The 27,546-nt window shown below is 37.4% G+C and overlaps 1 protein-coding gene across 1 annotated transcript; it reads left to right on the top strand.

Annotated features, from left to right (window-relative positions):
• Positions 1-3,745: 3,745 nt before the first annotated feature.
• LGSN (lengsin, lens protein with glutamine synthetase domain) lies at positions 3,746-27,546 on the top strand. Its single transcript, XM_008937813.1, has 4 exons — positions 3,746-3,775; positions 11,936-12,917; positions 23,938-24,116; positions 26,347-27,546. Exons 1-4 carry the CDS (start codon positions 3,746-3,748, stop codon positions 27,544-27,546), a joined length of 2,391 nt encoding a protein of 796 aa, XP_008936061.1.

Raw genomic sequence — 27,546 nt, 5'->3', positions numbered from 1 at the left:
GTTTGAGGCTTGGAATGGGGTCGTGACCTTCCAGCAACTGGGAGGACCCCGGGTGGGGGTGAAACCATTGTATTCCCTCCCCTTCCCACACACACTCTGATAAGAGGCAGGGAATGGTTTCTTGTTTCACTCCTGCCTTGGAGCTCGGAGAGGAAAGTTCTCCTTTCACTCCGTCGGACCCTGGAACCATTTCTGAGGGTTTTGTATATTTTATCTTTTGTATTATTCCCCTAATCTTTGTATATATTATTTTCCTTACCTCCCTTTTTAGTTTTCTGTTCCTTGTTGAACAATATACTTCATTTTTTTTCCAAAGTGTCTCTCTCTCTCTTGGGGGGGGAGAGTACATAGTTCTGTTCCGTGTGGGTTCTGCCCTGAACCCCTTTTTACACGGAACCAGGACAAAGAGGAAGAGCCTGAGAGGGAGGTCTGCTCCATCCTATCCATCTGCTAGGATCTGAAGTCAGTGGGCTAGAAGTGGTGTGAATATTTCTTGCAGATGAGTCTCCAAAAAAGCAGTAATCATTCCTCCATACTCTTTGAACCTTTCTTTAGTGGCCAACACCAGAATCTTCTGCACACCTTAATATTCTAGGCCTATTAACTTTGCATCTTGATGCTGGAGGCTGTTGCATCATTTAGTAATGGTCATTCTGTCTGGACAAAGGTAAGTACAGTTATAAAAGACTTTAATTATAAACTTTTCTGTACTTTATTATACACTTAGTTTTAACAGAAACGCCTCTCATGCATGATTCAATGTTAAATGTAAAATAAACATAGTTCATTCTAATTTCCCTTTTCTCTATTGGGTATGAACAATACTTCTCCCCCTTAGGATGATTTTCTCTCTGGAACTTTTTGTGAGAAATACTGTGAAGAGATTTGCCTTTATGAAGTAACACTCCCACACCCATGTGAAGGCAGGTTTTTGTAAAAACTTATTGACAGAAATTGTCTTTCTGATTCATATATAAAAGCCAGTTTCTTTACAAAACCCTGAATATGCCTCATGCAGATATAGTAGATTTGGCCTGTTTCATCTGATTTGCCAAAGGTGGGAAGTATTACTGAACAAACTGTGCTCTTTGCAGTAGCCTGTGTATTGTGATAGTCGTGAAATGGGCTTCCATCAGTTTCTGGCTCAGATTCTCAGCTTCTCTGATCAGCTCAGTTCTGCTGAAAGCAGCAGCCTCTCGCAGGCACATGTTGGCAGTGAACACTCCCCCCCTTTCACTCTGCCCATAAAACAAAATGAACAAAACCCCACTGTTTTCTAGGAGGACCTAACAGGCACTTGAGATGGAAATAGCTGATCCTTCCAGTGCTAATGAAAAGATTATTCATTAATAATGATGTTTGCCAGGCTAGTGACTCAAAAACTACAGTCTTTAAGGCACAAGTTGTTCTTTCTTGTCTTATGTTCTATTTGCAGAACAGAGTAGAACAGAGTACAAGGTATAGTAGAAATATTTTGTACTTGCAAAAATGTACTGGAGTTCATTAAAAGATGTATAAATGAGCCAGAATATTTTAGACTGGATAGTATCTGTGGTACCCATCAGGTTTGATCTGCCACTTAAATCAGAGCCAACTTTGAAGTTGTATCAGGTGACTCAGGGCCTTGTACAATCAAGTTTGGAATACCTCCAAGGATGGAGATTTCACAGCCACTCCGGGCAACCTGTGCCAGTGTTTGACAATCCTTGTTGGGAAGAATATTTTTCTTGCTTTGAAGAATGCAATTTTTAACCTGAAGTGTATTTGTTTTTCAAGCTATGAGATGAAGTTGTTCAGGCTTACATTCAAATTGGAAAAAAATGGAGAGCCAGAAGGCTTGTCTGGCCTCTTCATCTCAGACTGTTTGGTCTGAGTAGTTCTGCTCAGGACTTTTCTCCTCTTGGCACAGCTCCTCACAACACAGACTGATAAACAGCTGTCCTGGTTCCGTGTAAAAAGGGGTTCAGGGCAGGACCCACACGGAACAGAACTATGTACTCGCCTCTCCCCCACCCCTCGAGAGAGAGAGAGACACTTTTTAAAAAAAAATGAAGTAGATTGTTCAACAAGGAACAGAAAACGAAAAAGGGAGGTAAGGAAAATATTATATACAAAGATTAGGGGAATAATACAAAAGATAAAATATACAAAACCCTCAGAAATGGTTCCAGGGTCCCACGGAATGAAAGGAGAACTTTCCTCTCCGAGCTCCAAGGCAGGAGTGAAATAAGAAACCACTCCCTGCCTCTTATCAGAGTGTGTGTGGGAAGGGGAGGGAATACAATGGTTTCACCCCCACCCGGGGTCCTCCTAGTTGCTGGAAGGTCACGACCCCATTCCAAGCCTCAAACCACAACAACAACTTTGCCATGGCAAGCTGTAGGACTATAACACCTCTATGTTGCCTAAAAAAGGGATATGTATAGTTGTGCTAAGTGTTGTGTGATGACAGCCTGAGGGCAACTTTTTGGAAAAAGTATTCTACAACCAAAATGCTGAATTCCATTCTATCGGTGTTACAGGAGCCCAATCCTATAGAGTGTGCTGAGTGTTGATTTTTTTTAATGTCTACTTCACGAAATGTCAAGTATTGTAAGAGTATTTCTTGAATATTAATAAACTTTCTTTTGTTTTCTGCTCTGTGACAAGTAGGGCAGCTCAGAACAGGGGCAGTTACAGAAATTGCACATGTAGAGTCACAGAGGCCTTTCAGTGCCTTCAAGATGAGGGAGAATTTTCAGAATCACAGTCTGGCACTTGGGCATTTGTATTTATAAATTTCATTAGAGATGCCTAGGCTGTTTGTGAACTATAGGTCCTAATCCATAGCCATCATTTTTAAAGGATAATTTTAACAAATTCTATCTTAATTTTTATTTTTTTTTTTACAAGCATATAAAAAAGCCAAACCTGCATTTTCATAGGCTTAAATGCTCCTAACATCATGCTTGGTGTGTTTATTGAGTGATCCATTGATGGGAAGTGGTGTTGTAAGCACACTTGATGAAGTTACCCTGTAATGTTGTGTCACCTAAAGGAACCTGAATGAATGAAATGCCAGTTAAACACAGTTGTTTGAATTCATGTTAAACATGATAAATAAAAAAGCATAAGAAAGACAAGATGAACTATCTAATCTTTGAAATATTTTTAAATATCTCACGCAAAAAGACCCTTCTCCCCAATTCTAATGCAATCACATGCACCACTATTAATTAACAACATACAAGCACCTAGAATGACAGGGTAGTACTGTGTGTTGCTCTTGCAGTGTGCTGTGCCTTTCAAATCTCTGCCCATGTGCTTCAAAAACATACTGTTGTTATAATGCCCAATATAGGTTTTACCTCTAAGGAGCCTAACAATAGCTTCTGTTCCAGAACAGAAACGGCTTTTTACAGGACAAAAGCCTTTTGTGAGGAGAAAAGTTGAGCAAAACAATTATATACTCAGTTGTCTTTGTTTCCAGGCAGGCAGGCAGGCAGGCAGGCAGGCAGGCAGCTAATGATGTGCATTTGTCAGTTTACTACTTTAACGCTGTTCCAGAAGGTAGTGCTCTTGACCATGATGTGTTGGGGTTGCTCTTTATGGTTCATCATCTGCATGGCCTTCTGGGAAAAGAACTTCACAGCAATTCTGTTTTAACTAACCTTTATTGTAATTATGCCTATAAATATGGGATGTCTTTCTACCAAGTTTTTACTAGGCCATTTCTAATGGTGACCTGAACTAGAATGAAATGGACATGAACAAAAAGGAAGATCTTACTCAACAGGTAAGAGACTGGCTGTGAACTATGTTTGAGCAGATACGCTGATATAAAGCAAATTTTTAATCCTCTTCAAGATTTCAAGTGAATGATTACTTCATTGTGGATGTTGTGCAAGGATCTTCATGCGCATACGTTGAGCATGACCTAATTCTGAAGCAAATGCAGGTCAAAGAAAAGCTTCTTGTTTAAGCCAAAAAAACCTCATTTGCTTTACGAAGCAAATTTAATGTGTTTTAGGTACCTATGTCTTTCATTCATAACTCTATTAAAAGTAACAGAAATAGATGTCTAAAATCTGGTCCCATTAGTATTTGTGGGAAAAAAAGATTGGCATAATTAAGGTAAATGCAAGTGCTACAATTTGTGGAGCAGAGTCTGACCCAAATGTAAAAGTGACACTCTTGAGTCAAGCTACCAATCTAGATATAGGTTTGTACTCTGTTTGTATATGAATGTATTTTTAAAACATGTTCTGGTCTTGACATTGTAAAATATATTTTCAATAAAGGAAAAACAAAACAAAACACAAACAGTACCTGTTACATTGAGTAGTGCCCAGAAGATCTCATTGTGAAAACTTGAAATTGATAAAAATGTTTCATTAAAAATAGTAAAGATGTAATGTGGTATGGAATGTGGCTTGGCTCAGGGTAAACAAATGTATACTTTATATGCCAGAGATGCACCTACTCTGAGTCACCAAGTGCCTCATAGACTATCTTTGTACATTAAATGAGTGATAGAAATCAGACATAAAGTCTTGTAGATCATTAAGTCCATTCCCTCACAAATGTCTTCCTGAGGATTAGTCAGCTGTTAAATGGAACCTTCTTTTAGACCTCATTCACACTGCTGCAAATTGGAGATGGCATGTACTTTTGAGGTCCCCAGTCATTGTGAAGGCAGGATCAGCTTTTTCATTCTGAAACTATCTTTAGGGATTTTTTTAATGTGGTGCAGTTGGCATAGTCCAAGGAAATGTATTTGCAAATAACCTTGCCACAAGGACGACTCTGTTGCTTTGAGACAACAAGAGAATCGATGATCTTGAGGAGCTAATCTAATACTTGTGTATGTAGTATGAAAGCTTTGGATGGGAGTAGCAGATGAAAGCAAATGTCAGATGTGAAAATAAGCGGCACAATATTGTGAGCTAAACTCATTCCATTAATTTTCACCTGAAGGATGATAATAACATCGAGTATATTTTAGTTTCAAAGAAGGAAGGAGACTTTGCTTCTGCTCCCAACATTACCTCACATCCTCCTGTGATCTATGGCAACTTTGTGCTTCATCTTCTCTAATTGCAAAATAATCACGTGTACCTAATATTTATGCCACTTGCCGGTTCGTCACTAGCAGATTTTTGTGGCAGTAGATCACTCTCAGAGGGCTACTTCATCAAACAAGGTCACTGAGAGAGAAATTAGTCACAGCAATATCTTAACAATATGCTGTGATTTTCATGTCTAGTTTACGAGCCACTGGTGTCTGTTTATCACAGCACATATTGTTTTAGCACCACATGCAAGAGCCAAAGCCCATCTCTGTCTGGAGCTACTCCCTGGAAGTGTCTGATGTCCTCTGTACAACTGCATGGCCAGATTCCTTTCTGGTACACATCTATGTAGCTCCAGTGTCTCCAGTGAAGCTGCATTAATTCCCAGCAGTAGATAATTTGTTCCTGCTTCTCTGCTCTTTTGCTGCTTGGTTACCAGGGGAGCAGCTGGGCAATGCTTTCCATCTGTCAGAGGCAGGGAAAGCACTTGGACATGGATGTACTTGTTTTATGAGTACACTTGTGTAAGGTCTTAAGCAGCATCTCCTGTGACTTGACTTACTACAAAAAAGATTAATTGAACTTGACTGTACCAACCTAAGGGAGCTGTAAAGGGTAACCTGGTAAAAGGCAGAGTGAGCCCAAAAAATTCCTCATCATTTGCTCTTATCACAGCAATTGAAATACTTTGAAAACCTGTGTTGCTTTTGAAATAAAACTGGAAAAAATTTCAAACAATGTGACTAATGTAATATTTCAACAACCCTTCATCAATATATTTAGATTTCTTTTGACTGGAAACATTTAATTTCAGTTTCTCAATATTGTTTTATATGATAGAAAAAAAAAGTAAAACCTAAGTGAAGCAGTTTAACATTACATAAATAAAACATTTGGCCAACTAAACCTTAAATATTTTTGAATTTTTTGTTTTCTTTTCCCATGCTTTTCTAATTAGTTATACCATATTTTGACAGTTTGGTGTTCTTTGCAATATTAATCTTTCATTCTTGAAAAATCTTTAGCAACAACTCAGGAAGATCATCACAATTTGACCTCTTAATAATCAGTTAAAATAATGGCTAAAATTGGTCAATGATCAGAAACAAAAGAGAAAATGAAAATGTGACTGAGACCCCACTGCATTTTGCTGAGTGTTTGCCTCACCGTTTTGGGTAGCCAGTAGCAGGAACATTGGATTATCTTCTTGATTAAATATACAAAGGCTCCTCCTGGAGTTGCAACTTGCCTCTTTCACCTTTTCCTGTGATAGAAATCCTTCTCCTGATATTCATCTACAGTTACTCAGAACATCTTTTAAACTAACTCCCTTTCCCCCCGTTTTTTAATAAAAAAAAATTTTTGTCCCCCTCCTTTTTTTTATCATTTTTCAATTCCCCCCCTTTTTATCAATAGGTTTTTGTGAGAGGTTTATCTCTTGATCTTGTGGGATCAAGTGCACCTTCAGCAAGTTTGCAGATGACGCTAATCTGAGTGATGCAGTTGACATGCCAGAGCTGGATAAGCTTGAGAAATAGGTCTGTGGGAACCTCATGAAGCTCAACATGACCAAGTGGAAGGTCCTGCACTTGGGTCAGGGCAATATCCAGTATCAATATGGGCTAGACAATGAAGGGATTGAGGCCAGCCCTGCAGAGAAGGACTTGGGGGATACCTGATGGATGAAAAGTTGAACATGAGCCAGCAATGTGTGTTCAAAGCCCAGAACCATATTCTGGGTTACATCAAAAGCATAGCCATCAGGTTGAGGGAGGTGATTCTTTACCTTTACTCTGTGCTCATGAAACCTTACCTGGAGTACTGTGTCCAGCTCTGGAGTCCTCAGCACAAGAAGGATGTGAACCTGTTGGAGCAAGTCCAGAGGAGGCCCACAAAAATGGTCAGAGGGCTGGAACACCTCTCCTATGAAGAAAGGCTGAGAGAGTTTGGATTGCTCAGCCTGGAGAGGAGAAAGCTTTGGGGATAACTTATTGTGGCCTTCTAGTACTTAAAAGGGATCTATAAGAAGGGTGAGGACAGTCTTTTTAGCAGGGCCAGTTGCAGCAGGACAAGGGACAATGGTTTTAAACTAAAAAAAGGGTAGATTTAGACCAGAGATAAGGAAGACATTTTTTAAAATGTGATTGGTGAAACACCGGAACAGGTTGCCCAAAGAGGTAACAAACAGGGAACAAACAGGTTGCCCTATCCCTGGAAACATTCAAGGTCAAGTTGAATGGGGCTCTGAGCAACCTGATCTAGTTGAAGACATCCCTGCTCATTGGAGAGTTGGACTAGATGACCTTTAAAGGTCCATTCCAGCCCCAAACATTCTGATTCTATGATTATAAACCCAAATAACATTTTCAATCTTGCCTGAGGTCATGACTCAAACAAAAAGTAGGAGAAAAATAGAAGGGTTTTCTCTGTAGCCTTTGAATTTGCCTCATAGGACATTACAGACATTTTCAGTTGCCTGTAAAATCCTTTTGAGGCAAAAATTCAAGAATTGCCTTGCATTTTCACCTGTGTTTCACACACCAGAAATCTCAGCACTTATTATTCCTCCCAAAGGCAACACTTTACATTTCTAAATACTCTCAGTTTGTGGATTGGCAGGTTTACAGATGAACTGCCTTTTGGCAGTGCTGTATTTCATGATATAGTTAATGTTCCACTTCAGAGCTTGTACAAAGTCTAAAAGTGAGTGCACACTGATTAAGAAAAATTGCTTTAGATGTATCTTTTTTGTGTTACGATAAGATATAAAGTATCTATCAGCTGTAGAAACTCAATGGCATGCCAGAAGTGTCATGTAATTGGCTTAAGTAGCGGCAGCAATTTAATCTGCACAGTACAGAAATACTTGTTTGCTGATACTGTCCTCTGTTGTCTCCTCTTCCTACCTGCATGGTGCCCTAATATGCTGCTGTAATGCATGAGTGTAGCCCCTATGCTCTGTCGACAGTCACAGATGTTCAGATTCTTGTGTGCCCGATGTGACACAGTGGGTGTCTATTGAACACAAGCAAAGCTGTTATTTGTATGAGCTGGGATTATCCATAAAGGGTAATGAAGTCTCATCCACCTCTACTCTTCCTACTTATTGTAGGACTTGTGCTGGTCCACATCTACTGAAAATTTACCAGGTGCAAACCCCGGTGCAGAGGGGATTGGTGTACCAGCACTGGGGCAAGAAGTTTTTGGAAGGACTGGGACAAGAAGTCTTGAGGGAAATCAGAACTTGGGGGACTACCAATACTGATCAGTGAAAATTAACATCAGATACAAAATTAACATTTAATTAATTATAAATTTAATTAATTAACTAGAATTAATTAACATAAGAAAAAAAATAATCTAAACCTCAGAATTGTGGCATAATGTGAGCACTGTTTATATTTTGGACTTAATCCTTCTGGAAAAAATATTTGAATCACCACTCAGTTTGGGAAGTTCACTTGCTACGAAAGAGAAACAAATTTAAAGATCTCTGACTTAAGTGCTAGTAAATTTTTGAAAACGAGCAACCAAAAATTGAAGGATAGTAGGAACAATGTTGGCTAAAAGAACTTTCAAGTAGCTGTAGTATTTCCTGTTATTGTTGTTACACAGCAATGAAACTGTAGAAACATTCAGCAACAAAATAAAAAATAATCATAACTTTTGCAATATTAATGCCATGATTGTTTTACTTTCAGCACAGCAGAATACGTGGTTCCATGAAATTGTAACGCTCTGTATCCAGCACACTTGCACTGTAACTCTTTCAAGCTGCTATTTTACTTAATCATCCCCGTCTTCTGTAGAAAATATTTGTAAGAAATAAGATGTTAAAAAGACATTTTCTAAGTTCTGTTTCCTGCGCGCTCTCCCCTCTGTGTCCAGGTGCTAGGCCTTTTCTGATGGTAGACACCACATAGCCTGGTAGACAAGCAAGGCTTTGTCATAGCTCATGTATATGACTGTCTATAATATGAAGGTGTGTTGTATTTGTACCTTGCAACAAAAATAGCCCTGTTTAATTCACTGCAAAAAATACTATGAATGATTTCTAAATGAAAGTCCATAAATATCTGAATTTGTTTAGAAATGAAGAGTCATTCTCCTGTGCAAAGTCACAGTGTGCTTTGTGCTGAGGATTTTAACTAACATGTAGATTGTTCTCTATATAAATGTAAGAGTTTTGTTTATTTAAAGGTAAATAGTATTGCTGGTTTTGTTTAAGGGCAATGGCAGTTTTATCCTGCTCATCTCTACTCAGAAGAAATTTGTTTCTGTAAGGATTATAATGTGGGAAATGATGCCTTGTGTTCATGAAACTATTTAGAATGATTAACTCTGTGCACAGGAAGTTTTCTGATTTTTTTTCTTTTGATACATGAACTACTCTTTGTTTGATTTCAGTATACAGGTATTACAAAAAAGGATGTGCTCCTCTATCGTACAGTCATTTTACTGAACATTTTTTTGGAGATCTACAGTAGCAACAACAGGAAAAGACTTAGTCTAGCATTAAAGTTTTCAATGGCTATCTTTGAGCATAGAGAGGGAGAATACATTATAAAGCAGAAATGCAGATGATGTTATGATGGTGTCACTGGTTTCAAGTTATTCAAAGGAAACAAAACAATTTTAAAAGCTTCATAAAGTAGAAATTATTTCAAAGTAGAGATATTTTAGTGACAGACAGCAACCTCTGCCACTAAAGATATTTAAGTAAATATTTTTCATAAATTAATTTAAAAATACAGTATTTTTATGACTAGTTTTCATAGCTGGAACTATTGCCTCCTTTCTCTGAAAAAAATAATTTTACACATTTACAAACTTAATTTAATGTCTCTTTTATTTAAAAATTATTTTGATTTTTCCATTTGGCAGACATTGGTTCCTCCACACCTACTGTTTCTCCCTCAGCTTTGTTAACTTTCTTGTATTATTAATGGAAGTGTTAAAATTCTCCAGTATAATTCTCTATTATAAGCATTTTTTTTCCTGCTTTGTTATTCAGAAAAGTTCTTTTATTATATTTATATTCCATAATGATATAGGCATGTAGGAATTAGGCCTATTCTACATGGGTGAATGTGTAGATGTATCAGCAATACACTCCGAATTATTTTATGGGGTTATTATGGGTGTATTACAGGAATAAACCAAAGCCTTTTGATGAAGAAATGGATTCATCAAAAACTGAGTACTAAAAGTGGGATAAGCAAGGATTTCTGTTGTGAATGAGCCAGCAACTGTGTGCTTTTGTCACAAGCACGTCACTGTCAAGGTATTTGCATGGGAGTTACAGGCACAGAGTGGCTTTTTCTCCCTATAGAGCTGGTGGCCAGCTGCCTTCCACGCTAACAGAAATGCCCCAGCAAGCTTCTAAAGTAGCTGTAAATATAGTCTTGCAGAAATTTAGAGCTGAGGGGAGAGAGGAAGGGAATAGTTCTGTGAGCTCTGTGTTAGGAGAGAAATCATAAGCCTTTTTTTAATAGGTAGTGATGGAAAATAGCATAATCAGAAAACAGGAAAAATAGAGAGAAATAATACAGAAAAAGAGAGATGTTAATAACATTAATGGAGGCCATGTAACTGTTTCCTTCCATATGCATGTCACACGCTGCTGCCTTTTCTTCTGCGTGCTTTTATGTGCCAACAGGAATCTCTTTGCCTTATCCAGACTAGCATTCACTTTGCTTTTGTGCAGATCCCTACTTCTTCTGGAAATTCAGAAATTGGAGAGAGTGCAGATTATTCCTTTGTGGAAAAGGTAAAGAACAGTCTCATTCAGAGGATATCTCTTATTTCCCAGTGGTTCTACAGGTGTTAATTCAAGCCCCTCCCAAGGACTGTTGATTACGTTTCCAAGTTTTAAATACAAGCTTGAGGAGGTATTAATAAGCAATGTAACAGTTTGTGATTGGCTATGGAGTGACATATTTTGGTTAAAACATATTATGGAGTGTTCTTTAAGACATCATAAGATGGAGAATTCAGTCCCTACCTTGATAGTCTGTGAAATAATTAATCATCCACAATATTAAATAAATATTAAATAAATATTAAATATCTCTGCTATTTTAAAAATTTGAATCTGTCTGGCTTTGTTTCCCTGTCATTTTCCCTGTTCCGATCAGATTAATTACACTTGTGATTGGATCAGGATACTTAGGAGAGATGATGATGTAGACACTTCTTGATATTCTTTGGGATAATGGAAGGAGACTAATTTCTGTAGCTCCTTTTTGCACTTTCTCCACATTTACATCCATTTTAAAATCTGCTCCCAGAACTACAATATGCATTATATCAAAGCCATATATAAAGGTAAATATAATCTTCCAGTTCTTTTCAGCTTACACATCGAAATACAACTTTGCTGTTTTGACCACTGCCCTGGAAGTTCAATTATTTGACCAAATTAGATGCTGAAATTAATTTTAAACCAGCTTACTTTCAGATTTCACTCTTACTTATAAGAACTGCCAGTGTTCTGTGCTTCAGGATAATGAATTCCCTTTATAAATACAAACACTTTTAGTATGAGCAATAATATATTTAAATGTAATTCTTAAAATAAATTTTTTTTCACACTTAAATGGCACATTTGACAGGTTTTGTCACACAATGTATAATGTCTTATAATCTACTATTATTAGGCATTTTCACCAGCTTTGTTTTAAGAAATAGGAAAAAAAATACTGTGCACAATTTTTAAATCAAAATAGCAGAATTTGAAGGTTAATAAGTGTCTACAGAGACCTCCATCAGCAAGAAGCAATGGAAGTGCTACAAGGTAAATGCAGCTGGTGGTAGTACTCCATTGCCATGTTCTGTTTCATTCATGCATGCTATTTGGTTGTATATTTTATTGCTGGTTACAGAACACATCTGAAAGTGACAATGATGAAGTTGATGGCAACAATATATGTGGTTTCAGAAAGAAAAAAGGAGTCAAAGTTCCTACAAAGTACATTCCTCCTTTAGAAAATGAGAAGATGGAGCTGTCCCGCACCTCAAAAAACCCAGATCCTTGTCATCTTCAAGGAATCACTGGTTGCTCAGAACCACAACCAGACCAGACCCTTCAAACCATGACTAGCCTTCCTCCATTAGAAGAGAACAGAGAGGGTCATGGAAGTTCCCATCCTGACAGCGACGTGCAAGAAAAGTCTGGAGAAATCCAGGAAAGTGCTGACACTGTTAAAAGAACAATAGGAAAAATGCATGAGGAAATAGATACACCAGCTAAAATGGAGCAGCACACAGGTGTGCAACCTGTGAGGAGCACAGGGAAAGCTGGCTGCCCAGAGGCAGCATGCAGAGGAGAGGCCAGTAAAAAGGCAGAGAGTAAGCAAAAAGAATGGGATGGGATGGAAGAAAAAGATGTCAAGTTTCATGTGACAAAGATGGGCTCCCTGGGCAGTACTGTAACCACAAAAGGAACTGACACTGTAGAGACCTTCACAGGGGCACCTGACATTTCTAAACTAAGTCTGCAAGAGCTGAAAAATCTTCTGAGTGAAGGTCCTCTGCCTGCTCATCCGCCCAATTACAGTGGCAAGGCGGGTGGCACTTTTTCTCAGAAAAATTTGAAGCCCCGGGAGAAAACAGCTGACAAGCTGGGCCGACCCTTTGAGACATTTAGTCCCCATTTTGGAAAGGAGAATCGAAAGTACCATAGCTTCAACAAGGAGGGACTGGGGCAGCAGAGCAAACCTCTCCTGATCCTCAGCTCTGCCGGGTCTGATCAGCAGCAGCCATCTGGAAGCGACATGGATCAGCTTATTCTGGGACTACCAGCAGCTCCTGCACATGCAGAAAGCACACCTCCCGAGATTCAGTTTGACTCTGCAGGCCACGCTGGTAAGGATGCTTAAACACCACCTGCTGTCCTGTCAAAGAAAACGCTTCTGCTGCTCTGCTTTGTGGGGTTTTGTTAAGCTGCAAACCTTAGTCAGAGCTAGTGCATGAGAGAATTGACACCTGTGGTTTCTGTGTGATTGGGATGGATCAGAAGGTTTGCTCTACATTTATACTGCTGCCTTTTTTTTTTTTTTAATTTTTTTTAAGGCATTTATGAAGGCCAGCTGCTTGCCAAAAACTCTCATGCACAAATTGTTATGTCTTTGTCACTAAAACTGAAAAATTTCCACATTTGAACTGAGTACAAGCAACATTTTCCAAAGGTCTGCTGGACATTAAAAAGCTCTGATAGCATCTGGGTTTCTTAAAATTTCTTTTTTGTTAACATTTTCAGCAGCAGAAATGACTCCCATGTAAGGATGATGTTTTCAATTATCTGTCCTGTGAGAAGACTGGAATGCAAAAACATCTCATATAAACTATAGGGGAAGAAAAGCAAATGAGGCAGAGAGCTTCCACTTATCTTCGTGCTGTTCAACAAGCCCATTCTGGAAGTGTTTATAGAGCCAATTAACCGCTACTAATAGGCTGTGATTTTTTTATTTTTTTTTTTTTTTTTAAACTGTAAAAGCTATACTTCTAGGTTGGCTAGATCAGCAAACTGAAAACTATCATTAGCTATGGTAATGTAATGGCCCTGATTTTTTTCGTTTGCTGTTTTGTGTCTATTCCAGGCAGCACACAAACAACAATTTACCAGCTGAATAGATATCAGATTAATAAATTTCCAAGAGCATCAAGCTCAGATCATATTATCAGCTTTTCAAGATAGATATCTTACCCTCTGACTTATCTCACTGATACAAGAGAGATGAATCTCTTCTCTTCACTGATAAAATACTTTGTCCATCACTGTCTAGTGAAATATAATAGTAGCAATTATGTTTTAGAAACAATATTGTTATCCTGCCTTTTTTTTTTTTTTAAATCTTCTTTCAGATGTGTAGAAATATTGCTATACGCACTCTGAAAACAGACAATTTGAATATATCAAATGCTGTTAGCTACAATGGGATTTCTCAGTGGACAAATTGTGTTATCCAGTTCAAACAAGTCTGAACAAGATATCCATGAACATTATCAGTGCTGACTCAGGGCACTGCATGAGAAATATAAAGCTTTGAAAAGATATTTTGTGCTCAAACTGCTCTCTATTAATGTCTAATAGCATAAAGAGGTTAGAGGATTATTTCTCTGCCTACGGTTGACTCTGATTTACATTTTTTTTGCACTGCTGAAAGGCTAGCAAAATACATTAACAAATTTATATTACTGTTGTTTTCTTATTGTTTATAAAACCAGCAAATGTATTTAAAAAGGGGGGAATAATTATTCTTTGTCATAACACCATTTACAAGATACAGGGAACCGATGAGATTAATTGTAGGTTCCACAGGGAGATTTCAACTCAACTTGGGCCACTTAAAGTGAAGTGGCTAATCCCAGCATCCAAGCTGATTACCTAGTCAGTAGAGAAGGACAGGCATTTTGTCTGCAAAGAGGTACTAGAGGTAGCTGAGAAATTGACTTCTAGAGGTGGGCATCTCTTCCCACTGAATGTGAAAGTCCCATGATGATCAGTTTTAGATTATTTGCCTAACTCCAAAATGCCTAAAGCCACCTGGGGCTAATCCTACTCTGTGTCACTGGTGATAATAAGTACTGTAAGAGAACTATAGATGAGAACTCACTGTGAAGGGAGGTGGGGGAAAAATGTTTTGTCTCATCAGAAACATATGCAAAGCTAAAAATTTTGGAACCTCATTAAGTTTGAGTTCCATTTGGTTTTGACCAAACTTATTGTAGGGCTCAGTGTGTGTTTCCACTAGTGAATGGAAAGCACAGAAATAGTTTCTACTTAATTAGAAATGTATGTGTCTGAAATTTAATTGTCATTGAATACGTTCATTAACATAACCAAAGAGAAGAAAGTTTCAGATAAAATTCTACACTCTTTAATGAGCCTTTACATAAACAATATTTAATTGCTGCCAGTGATAATTTAGGATTGATAAGATAAAATCCTAAATATTGTATTTTTTATGAATAAAATATTATCTTAAATATTTTAGTTACCAAAGTGCCTGAAATCCTGGATCTAAATGTATATTGACATTGAATAGATCTGAAATACAGCCTCTTGTAATTTGCAAGTTTTCAAGTAATTGAACTTGCTTAAATCAGAAAATTTGATCCAAGATGTTTGAAAAAATTACAGGAGGTTTTATTTCAGATCCATTCATTATCAAGGTATGGCCAAAGCATTATTGTTCTAAAAGTATGCAGTTAAGGGACAGTCTCTAGAGGTCAGTAGTAGAAAGGGTAAGACACGTAGCTGAGCTTTAGTGATTCAGTGTAATGCAGAGGACTGAAATACGGTCATGCAAGTTACGTGGTTAATATCTCTCTAAAACAATAAATCCATATACATTATCCAAAATACTGATTGGAAATCACGGAAATATTACTGCATGTGCATTTTATCCATTTGTTATCAGCTCCTTTGCAAAAGAAGTGTTGGATATGGAAAAAAAAAGAGAGAGACTAGCATGAAAGACATTTGGGTCACTGTGAAAAATATTACTTGGATGGTGTCAATGAAATTGGAGCTAAAGCTAAAGCTCTTTTAATCTAATTCTTCACCATGGAGAGACAGAAGCTGACACATGTAGCTAGTTAGGCAAATATACTGACTGCACTTACATGAATTTAGGATTTCATTTGCATAAGTATCTGTATAAGATATGTTCACTTCTGCAAATTGGTATGTAGTCAATAATCAGACATTTTTTAAACTGTTCAGCACCTGCATTCTTGGACACCAAAAGGGAGGTTTCCAAACAGTAAAAATCCAGATGAAATTTAGTGTTTATAGCATTATATAACACTTCATAGCATGTATATGCACACATAAATGAATGCATTCGGGTACTATATGTATAGTGTATATAGCATACAATGTAAGTGCAGACTGACCTCTCTGACCTCAGATTTTATCACAGGCTGCTCTGCATGCTACTAAATTAAAGTATTTCTACTATAGCAGCCAGAGAGGATGCCCAAGCAAATAGCTGTTTAAGCAATGTGAAGTTCCCAAGAATCATGATACACCACACTGTTGGGGTTCTATGTCACAAGGAGCTATGGGCTGCCAGAGCCAGGGGCTACAGGTGACTTCAGCAGCCACACACACTGCATGCCACCAGAGGGACCTGCGGAGCCTCGTGCTATCACACAGGCTTAGGAGAAATCATGAGACAACAGCATCTGCAGATACCTGTAAGTGGGAAACACACTAGAATTAGGTTGTCACTTGAGGTTTCAAATTCCCTTTGTATGTCTTGATCTGTAGCTGGGATAAAATAAAGTTTGTTAAGAGCTGCTTGAGTGTAGACTGCAGAGCTTGACCCCCAGAAACCTTAGCAGGTCCTCTCCACAGAGCTCATTGTCCTGTATAGATATCAAGTGAGGCCATGTAAATATGACCAGAATGGGATTAGGAACTGTTGGAGGGAGAGGGAAATTTCTGAAGAAAGAAAATCTCTATGGCTGCAGTCATGAGTAGTTACATAGCAACTGTTGAAATTCCAAGTGCACAGAAAAACAACAAAAAAATTTGAATGCTTAAGAATCACATGAAATGTTATGTGGGTGCTGACCCCAAACACTAAGTTCCTTTGCCAAGTTGTTGTTTTAAAGAAAAGCATGCCAAGTAGCTACAAGCTGTATTTCTTACTTAAGAGTGGATTTTGTTAATCCTGCAAGCAATTCCCTTTTCTATTACAATGCATAACCTCACACTGTCACTGTTAATTTTTAAAGCTTTCATTTCTAGTGTCACAAATGACAATACCTAGGGGCAGGATTCTGAAAAGAAGAGTTCAACAAAACACATAACCTAGGCTTTTTGCTTGATTGAAATGAAAAAGTTTATCCACAGAATTTTAAGAAAAGTTGAACTCTCTCTGTGGTTGCACTGTCTTCTGTGCTCACCTGGAAGAGCATGTCCATGTCTATTGATTCTGCTCAGTAAGTGGAGCCAGTGGCAAGGAAATAGAAACAGAAACTCTTTGGGAGCTGTAAGTGGACAATCAGGAGAAATAAGTGAGCACAGGAGAGGTACATAAGTTCCTGCTCCAGGTGCTTCATATTCACTGCCTCTGCAGCCATTCCTGCAGAATAACCACATCTTACTTTGGGGTTTACTTGGGACTGTTTTTCACGTGGTACCTTTCTCTGCTTTGTATTTAACACAATCTGCACTTACATCTCTCTTAAAGTGAAAAACGAAAGCCATGCTGTTCTTTCATGGTCCTTCCTCACCTATCCGCATCTGAATAGATTTTTTCTAATATTTCTTTTTCTACGTTTTGAACTCAACTTTAACATAGCAGGGCTGAAGCTCTGCTCCTTTCTAAAGCTTCCTGATTGCCTTTATTTTCTGTTGAACAAACTATCACATCTTCAGCCTATTTCTTTCCTTTTCCCTCTGAACTGAGCTATAATCAACCTATATTTTTTACCTCACAAGTTCTAAAAGCAGCTATTTTTCTTTAAAGCAAATCAAAACGCTTAAATCCTTTATCTTCCATACCAACAGCTTAAATTTTCCTGCTCTGTGACTCTGTATGATTTTCCATTTTCCCCTTCAATCTATACAAAACAAAAATGCACAGACACCACTTCCATCCCATCTTTCTGATTTATTTTGTCTCCTTTCGGGTGAGATCCAATTCATTTGTCTCTGGTGCCTGGAGTAAGCTAGTCATCCTATGACTCTGTGAGAGGAAGAGGGATGTTCAGACAGTAATTCTTCCCACTCATTAAAGGAGCTTGCTTCCTTTCTCATAAGAGTGAAAGGTTGCCCAAGCTATTCATTTAGACCTAGTGTAAGTGAAATGCATTCTCTGCTTGGTCTCTCTGCCATCTGCCTCTCCTACAACATATTCAATAATAGTTTAGTCCTTACCTTCGAAACAAGGCGAAGTCTCCTCTTCCTAAATAATCTTACTTATCATTTAACATGGTGCTCTCACTCATTCTCACTTGATTTATTTTTTTTTTTTAAATTAGGTCAAACATTTTTAGGCCAGAAGGAGTTACCTAGTATGGAATAGTGTATACCTCAGTTTATTCATGTATACCTCAGCCTTGGTCCATGATTCCTTCCTTAAATCTAGATTTTCTGTGTGAGTTTAAAGAAAGACATGCCATTCTAGATCCATCTTATTTAGAATTATTAGGTAGTTCTTGTGAGTATTACTTTTTTTTTTTTTATCAGACATCTGTATATTTAGTTTTCACATGAAATATTTTCTAACCTTTCTATAAAACTGTGATCATTTTCTTATTCAATACAGAGAAGTCATTTTTATAAAGCTGGAAGATAGAAAACTATTGGTGATTAATTTTGTTTTGAGAAAAAAATATTATTTTGTATTTGATTCTGAATGATGTAGCTCCTCTGAGAAACTGTATCATCTTGTTATACAGTTTGGAAAGAATAATTCATGGATGATTGAAGCTGTTCATAGCTCTCTAAATTAGCTATAGAACTCACCAAAAAAAAGACCTGAGCTCCTCCGTGGCCATATCAGTAAAAAAACCTACTTCACAATTAAGATTAAAAGAAAAAGCAGACTGTCAGGAGACAAAGAAATAGATGGAAAAAAAATATTGGAAGTACCAATATCAAACAGATGAGGGAAATATTTTTACTGTGTCCTATGATTTGATAAGTTTCTGTTATGCTTACAAATTTATTCCCCTGTTAGAGGTTTTGTAAGGGAGCAAAAATCTGAGGTAGCAAACAACCTTTATGTACTTTATTGCAGAAAATAAGTAGTTTACTGATCTATCAGTAAACATTTTTGGCAAAACTTTTGTTTGGTGAAAATAAACGTAAATCGTATGTTTTCAGCTGAAAATGCTTTTGAACACTACTCACATCAATAGTACTATTCAAATGTAAGCCAGTACTCCTGTCTATTTGCCATGTTAAGCTCCAGAGAGGAATAGAAAAGAAAGGCTTTACATATTAGCAATAAGAATGATATCTAGCACAGGAGAAGTGGACATATGAGGCTGGAGAAATGGAGGCTGTTGATGTTTGAAGAGAAATGTGAGAACAGTAACATGCTGTACAAGCCAAGTAGGCTGGCTGTTCTTAAACACACGAAGCAGAGTCCTGTAAGGGAGGGCAGACATATTTAAATTAGTACTGGCAGGAATTCTCATAAAATTGAGAAGAGTATAGATATGTGATTACCCTGTCAGACACTGCTGGTGGAAATCATCAGCACAAGGTATTTGGTCTTATAAAGGGGGTCAATATTCATATAGATCTGTGGAGCATGCAGTGTTAGATTTTTAAGGATCAAGAAGAAATTAAGACAAATTTAGATATTAACCCTTCTGCTCCTAACCACGAGACCTCCTTCTCAGGGAAGGAACTGCAAAACCCATCCTTTTTAGACCCATTACCTTGCAAAGAACATCTTGCCTTTCCTGTTAATAACCGGTGCCAAAGACAGATCTAGAGTGATGGAACGCTGCCTTGACTGGCATATCAATTCCTACACTTGCAAGAATTTTTATTCCCCTACGGCTCTGAGACAATAATGGGTGCCACAATATGCCCCAGAGCACAGGGACGTGTGCTCTGATGCTGCTTGGGTCTCGGCCATGCCCAGACCCTGTCTCATGGTGCGGTGTAGTATGGGCAGCCGCTGGGTGGCTGAAGCAGGGTTGTATCAGGAATGAAAACATCTGGCACAGCTAGTGCTGGTGGAGAGGTAGTGGGAGGAAGAGAGTGGAGGAGGACTGATGTAAACAATTCTCCTTCTCCAGTGCATGATTTGTATGTGGAGTCTCCCTGTCAGTGTCTGCTGTTACTGCCTTAGATTGGTGGCCGTGTTTTTCAGCGAAGAGTTTCCAATACTGCAACTTTTGTTAGGTCAGCCTGTTTCTTTCATTGTCAGCTCCCCTGATAACTTGTAGCATGTTCTTTTCATTTCATCAGTTTGACACATCCACCCCTTATAGAGCTAAGAAATTGTTTGCTTTTGATGCAGTGTGATTTAATAAGGGACCAAGGGAAATTATTTCTTTGAACAAGCAGGTAATGACAGATTGATCTGGGACATGTGCACTATTCTTCTGTTGTGGTACTTTTCTGTTGCTGAGAAGATAAAGCTGATGTTAACTTTTTTCCTAGCCCAGTGTCAGCTGCCCTCAGCAGTCTGAATGATTTAAATATTAATTATCTAAGAATGACACGTTTCTGATAGAAATAATAATAAAAATATAATTTGTATAAATTGTAGATTTTTGGTAATATTTTTAGCTTTGTATTATTAATCTGTTTTAAATATGTGAAGTTAATTTGTTTATATTTGTATATATTTTGTACCAATTACAAAAGAAACATGAGTAGTACTAATTGTTTCTCAGTGGTAACTTAAATGGGGAATATGGGTGGAACTGTAAAAAAACAAACAGTAAGTGCTTTGCTGGGTACTATTGATTTGATATCTAAGATAGATATCAAAGTCTGTATCTCTCTAGATATCTAAGGCTGTATGTACCATTCTGCTTTAAGAAAGATGGCCAGTCTGGATTTGTATTTGATTTTTGAAATTAAAATCAACCAAATTCCGGCAGCTTGTGAAGTTTACATGTATTTTCCCATAAGTAAGTTTTCTGAAATGAAAATCAAGATGCCACTACTTCTAGCAGTCCAGAAAGCTAAAGAAACAGTTATACTTATGAACACAGCCCTCCCTCATAAGAATGTAAGACTTTTAGCCTGTGTATCTAAATCAGCTAGACCTGTCTAATATTTATTAGCTACATTATCTCTAGTAACTAATGTTCTGGGTAATGACTATATGAACTGGGAAAAGACAGAGTACTCAGTTCCCTATTACACCTTTCCAAACATTAGTCGTCATTTGCTTCATGTACTTAGCTTGCCAGTGATTTATTTAGTGACTACCAAGCAAATATATTCTGGGACCTGTGTTGGAAAAAAGTTAAGTACTGTCAGTAGTGATTCACTAAATATTATTTAATAAACAAATCCCCCTTTGGTATTTCCAAAATCATTCAGAGATATTCATTCATGATGATATTTTTCATCTATCATACAATTTACAAGAACTTATTATTTCAATGGGAAATATAATCTGCAAACGATATGAGAGATGAACTGCCTCTAAAAAGTATGTAAAAGTTGCAGGAGTTTTTCTATGGATTCTAACAGATTTTGGGTAATGAGTATTGTAAATGAGTAGGTATCTGTCTTTTGACTACTAGGCTGTCTAGACTGATATATAGACTAATTTTAGATATATTAGACCAATATATACATCTTAGTCTCATAAATTAAAAAAAATCTATCATTAACCATAACAAGTCCAACTGGAGAGGACAGATTCTTGCTTCTTCAGATAATAATTTTAGCTTCCTTAATATTTTTTAAAAACATTATTTCATAGGAATTTTCCATTAATTTATGTTATTTCATATAACCTAATTATGTATTTATACACTTATTAAATAACTTTATCTTGAAGACAGAAGGTATACGTAAAATGTGGAAAATTTCGTATTATTGGTTGATGTATAAATTAATTATATTTGTAGTTTTACTTTTTAAACAAATTAACACATCTTTAATATGAATGAATATCACATTTGTGTTTTTCTTAGATCTTGATTTTATATCATTTATATAAATCATTTATATTTTAGGAACACTGATTTAAAGAGTTACTTGGGTCAGAGTTAAAGTTGTTTTTAATGAATTATATTTTTTTTTCTGAAAGATGCTTGTTCAGTAGATGCAAATTTAAACAGACAACATTTTAGGACATTATAAGAACTACTTGAAAAATCTACATCAAAAGTTGACAATAGTCTGATGTCAGGGTTTGTCAGTCAAACTGTGCTTTGAATAATATGAAGACATAAAAATCTCTGTGTGACAGGTGGTAGGCAGGAAACATCTACCATCTTTATGCAGGAAATGAAACACATGTTGAATGAAGGCTTAAACACTGCTTTTTCAAAGGCAAAAACATTAGGCTTCTGTCCCTGGAGCTTAAGAAAATGCTACGTGCTGTAATATGTAGGAAGAATCTTAAAAAAATTCTATTAATCTAATAAATAGCCACATTTGCTAGCCACTAATAAACTTTGAATTGGTGGTCAGGTTCTTAAAGAGGTCAAATCTGCGAAATGTCAGTAAACATTTATGTGATAAAATGATGTTAGTGACTGAAGTGGTATCCACATATGTATTACTAGGATGGTATGTGCAAGACAAGAACAGTTTGCCTCTTGTCCCTGCTCTCTATTGTGCTTTGACAGTGTCTGTAACAGAGTGAGAATTATACAAAATGTTTAAACAGGACTTCCTTATTTAATGTACATCTTTTAAAGGATATGATGCCCTCATTTTATAGGACAGGACAGTGGAAAAAAGCTATTTCCATAAGCAGCTTACAGCTGAAGCAGATCAAAAGGAAAGATGTCACAAGAAGTGGATCTGACAAAATTATTTTTTCCTTGCTTTTACATTTTCCATTTTTTACTCTGTTTTCTATAGAATCTTGTATTTACTTCAGGTTTTCTCCTGAGCTTCCACCTCTTGCTCCTCAGGGAGCACTGTTATTACTTCACCTCTTCTTACTTTACTGACCTAAAGTATCCTTGTCACCTCCTTGCCATCTGAAGCTGGAGGATGTTCCAGTAATATTCAATGACTCCAAGAAGCTGATGGCTGTGGATGAGTTTTCTTCCTCTTCAGGGAATAATCAGATACCCTTGTGCTGGGCTAACTGGAGAGCCTTTTTGCAACCTCACAGCTGGCAGTTCTACTTGCCTCAAAGAAAAGGTCAGAAAGATGTGTTCGTGCTGCTGGCTACTGCTAAAGGACATCTACTCTAGTTTGGGTAATTCAGTACTGGAGAAATTTGGAGCAGTGCCTCAGCATGAAGCTTTTAAATTCCACTTGAAGTACGGTGGTAAATGACTGCTGTTGGTGATCTTCCACTGTGGATCTGAAAGATCTGCGAAACTTCATCTAATCATACCCTCCAGAAGAATGGAGGACTCTCCTCCCAGAAATGCAGAAAGAAACATTTTTTTTTTCTCATTTTTTTCATATCTTATTACCAAATTTTAGTCTTGGTCTGTTGGTTTATTGTACTAAGTGGAAATTAATACCTTGCATAGTTTAACTTAAAAGAAACTCAAAAGAAAAACAGGCTGCAAGATCAAGAGGTTTGTGAAAGGAAGTTTTTCTGCCCAGCTCTCAGCTCCATTACACGTTATATTCAGAGGTTGCTGCTTTCATGTCAAGAAGTTTATACAGTCCTACAGTTGCTGTAATACAGTTAAGAAGATAACTCTGTAACAGCAAATGCATAAACGTGTAAACTTCTCTTAAAAGTCTGCTGCCTGTGGTGTAGAAGACTGCAGTCCTCCTCGGGAGGTCTTGAGAAAGGTTTAGTAGAAGACAAGTGCCCTCTTTATCTTGTTTCTGTACCCATGCATTTTTCAAAGGCATTAAAAAAATACAGCATCTGAATTCTATCTGCTTTCAGTGGGAAATAGATATCCAGTTCCTATTTGTGCTCCTAAAACCACTCAACAAAACAGCTGAGGTGTCCCTCAGAAATCTGTGGCTTTACAACGTTAATCCCTTGCGCTCTCTTATCAACTTGAAAAAAAGTTTAAGTTATAGACCATCGCAAAAAAGAATGGATTTTATACAGGTCCCCAGGGGAAAAAAAAAAAAAAAAGTCTTTAAAAATATGTTGTGATCCATATCTTTTTCTTATTTTTGTTTTAATACTCTGTGTCACAGTTTCCCACCATTGTAATTTTTAGGAGAACAGCCTGCATTCCAGCATTCATTATTTTGTTTGATGTGAACATTCCTCTTCACTTATAGCGTCCAGCAGAGAGCCTGATGTAAACGGCCTTGGAAGTCCAACTCTCCTTCACCTCTTCTCTCATATTGAATTCATTAAGCAGCAGATGGCCAGGGACAGCATACAGTTTGTCAGATTTGAATCAATAGACCTCCATGGTGTGTCAAGATCAAAGAATGTTCCTTCTCGCTTTTTTCATGTAAGTTTTTTGTTTGTTTGTTTCTGGCTGTACCTTTATGTGCTTTCATGGCCCTGTCCTTAATTTATTTATTTACTTGTTTTTCACAGTGTGGACAGAAACTTAAGCTTAGAACAAATTATCTGTTCCCTCCACTTGTTCATGTTCCCAAAGTATCCAGATTTTTTTTTTCATCTCTGCAATCATCTATTCTTCTGGTCCCTCAAACAGTAATCTAACTAAATAAGGCTAGCAATTTCAGTTATTTGAAGTTCTAATAATTTCTTCCCTCAGAATTATCTTTTCAGGTTCAATGCATTATAAAGATTTTATTTTACTGAACATCGGTAAATTGCAGTAAATTGCAAAAAGAAAGGGATAAACAAGGAAAAAAAGAAAATGACTGGATGAAAATCACTTTAGCTATGAGAAATTTTATATTTATCAATACCTTAAGAAAATACTATTGGGTTATGTGATGACTTGATGACTCAGGAAACAAGAACCAAGTTAGGCAGCAATCCTCATCATGTGCATCCTTGACCGATCAGACTTTTCAGTATATTGCTTCTGTGGATAACTTCATGTGCATAACTACATTTTACTCACTATGAATAGTTTATGCTCTCCTGAGTGGTCATAAAAAAAGTGGAACATGAAAAGACATAGAGCACTTTTGTTACAAGTATCTTCTGAAGCCTAAGCTGTGTTTTTGTTATTTCCCTTTTAGATACTACTAAACTGCTACTGTATCATCTAGATACAATTTGCTTTCTGATGTCATTTGGATTTTATCAAAATAAACTTTTAATTCTTGTGAGGGGTGGTAGGTTAATTGTATCTTCTCTTTTAGTTGCTATGTGAAATTGCAAATTTCTAGATCAGCTGGTTCAGAGACAACTTTTGTATTTACCTCGCTATTTGAAGAAACTGGAGCTTTGCCTGACAGTCTAAATTTTAGACACTAAAAAAAAAAAAAAAACCACACACACGTGCATGTATTCATGCAGAGCAGTGGAAAGTAATTTTTTTTCCTTTTTTTTTCCCTTTTTTTTTTCCTTTTTTTTGGTGTTGGGTGTTGTAGGAGGGAAAGATACAAGGGTGGTTGCCTTCAACACCTTTTCCACGTCAAGTGGACAGCTTAGACATCTTGAAGCATTATTCACCCTACAGTGCAGTTTTGTTTGTGGGTGTCACACAGGGAGGATTGCTACCATTGAACTGCCACCTACTTAAGAGAAGGCAGACTTTATTTATTCATTTATTTTAAGAGAAGCCATTGTATACAGTTTGAAACATTTAATCCGTTTTCCATCTGGATAGGAAAAATTTTATTTTTGCAGCTCTGAGCTTACCCCTTTCTAGGCTTTTTCTGTCTCTGCTCATTCAGATGGTAATTCTTTCCCTTAGAAGAATACAGGTAAGATGTAAACTTGAGCCAGGTTTCACTTGATGGAACTTGACATGATGGCACTTTTAATCAGCTAAAGGTTTAAATGTAAGGTAAATTGTAAAGCTGTTTTTTTGAAGGTAGATGGTCCTTCCTTGGGGTTCTATCTACATTTCCTGTATGTATGCTGCAGAAGTTTGTTCAAATGGAGGAGTCTAACTATATCCTGACTGCTACCTAGAGGGTGGCAATTACCAAAACTTTAGAATAATTTATCACTTAGAAATGCTTTCCTGCATTTACTCCCAAACTTACTAAGTCCATAAAGTGAGAATTTTCAGTTAAACTTTGTATCTGGAAAACAGTGAGGTATATGTTGTAACATTTAAAGAGAAATCACAGCCTAAATTCATATATCCATAAGTCTTTTGTGATCACTTGGATCTATGTAAAGGATATGGAGGATATGGCTCAGAGAGTGTGGAAGCCTAATAGAGTAACTATGGATAGAAGTTTGACTTGCAACTTTCACACCTAACTGGTGATGCCCATAATTGTATAAATACCATGAAAGATTTGAATGCAAGTGTTGAGGTTTTTTTTCGTTCTTTATGGAAATTGCATCATTGGGGTACTTGATGCCAGGGTTTTCCTACCAATCTTGTAGAAAGTTTTTCTACTTCACAAAGGCACAGTAACTGGCTGTTGCCCTCCACTTTAGGGATCACTGGATTTTAGTGTTCTCTTAAGAAAAATACTATTGTTCTTACTGAGAGTCTGAGTTTTATTTATTTTACATACATAAAAATACTGTTAGGTTGTTTCCTCTTTTGTTAATCTGTCATTCTGCTCTGTGTTTAGGAGAAAGCAATTCATGGTGTGGCCATGCCCAGAAGCTATCTGGAGCTGACACTGAATCCTAAAGATAATGAATTCGATTATATAAACGCGACCAATTTTAATTGCGACATAATCCTGAACCCTGATTTATCAACATTCCGCATCCTGCCCTGGACTGAGCAGACTGCGAGAGTGATATGCGATTCCTTCACCGTGCTGGGCAACCCCCTCATGACCTCCCCCAGGCACATTGCCAAGAAACAGCTGAGTCAGCTTCAGGACAACGGCTTCTCTCTCCAGTCTGCCTTCACTTATGAATTTTGTATTTATGGCATCACTGAGGTTGTAAATTCGAAGACAATATCCTTCCCTGCAGCCACGATACTAAATAACCATGACCAGACTTTCATTCAGGAGCTCATTGAAGGAATGTATTATGCTGGTGCCAACATTGAAAGCTTTTCTTCTTCCAGTGGGCCCGGGCAAATGGAGATCACTTTTCATCCAGAATTTGGCATAGATGCTGCTGACAGTGCCTTCACATTTAGAACAGGCATTAAAGAGGTGGCTAAGAAGTATAACTACGTGGCTAGCTTTTTCTCAGAATCGGGCTTCTACAATTCAGGGGCTCTGTCACATAGCCTGTGGGATCTGAATGGGCAGAAGAACTTGTTTTCTGCTGGTTATGGAGTTGAGGAGCTCTCAGATATTGGAAAAAATTGGTTATCGGGTCTGTTGGCACACACAGCAGCTATTAGCTGCTTGATGGCTCCTACTACCAGCTGCCGTAAGCCTTATTCTAAATACAGTAAAGAATCAAAAGAGACTGTAAATGCAAAATGGGCATATAATGATAACAGCTGTGCCTTTAATGTCAAATGCCATGGTGGAAAAGGCACTCTCATAGAGAATAAATTAAGTTCTGCCACAGCAAACCCATATCTGGTGCTTGCTGCCACTATTGCTGCAGGACTAGATGGAGTGAAGAGAGGACTCAGGTATGATGACATGCTCCAAGAAGAAAATCACACTGCTGATCTAAAACATTCATCAGTCCCTCTGAAACTAGAAGATGCTCTTGTTGCACTAGAGAAAGATTCATGCATTAAGGAAGCATTAGGTGAAACTTTTATCCGATACTTTGTTGCCATGAAACATTATGAGTTAGAAACTGAAGAAATGGATAGTGAAAGGAATAAATGCCTGGGGTATTTTATTTAG

Source organism: Merops nubicus, unplaced genomic scaffold (assembly GCF_000691845.1).
Source record: "Merops nubicus isolate BGI_N331 unplaced genomic scaffold, ASM69184v1 scaffold5523, whole genome shotgun sequence".
Classification (NCBI taxonomy): Eukaryota; Metazoa; Chordata; class Aves; order Coraciiformes; family Meropidae; genus Merops; species Merops nubicus.
Note: the sequence above shows the minus strand (reverse complement) of the source record. Positions and strands in the feature narration are given on the sequence as shown.

Coding starts and splice junctions, on each gene's coding strand:
- LGSN (XM_008937813.1), top strand. CDS start 3,746: ATGAACAAAAAGGAAGATCTTACTCAACAG. Junction 3,776..11,935: donor AGGAAGATCTTACTCAACAG/GTAAGAGACTGG, acceptor TGCTGGTTACAG/AACACATCTGAAAGTGACAA. Junction 12,918..23,937: donor TGACTCTGCAGGCCACGCTG/GTAAGGATGCTT, acceptor CTTCACTTATAG/CGTCCAGCAGAGAGCCTGAT.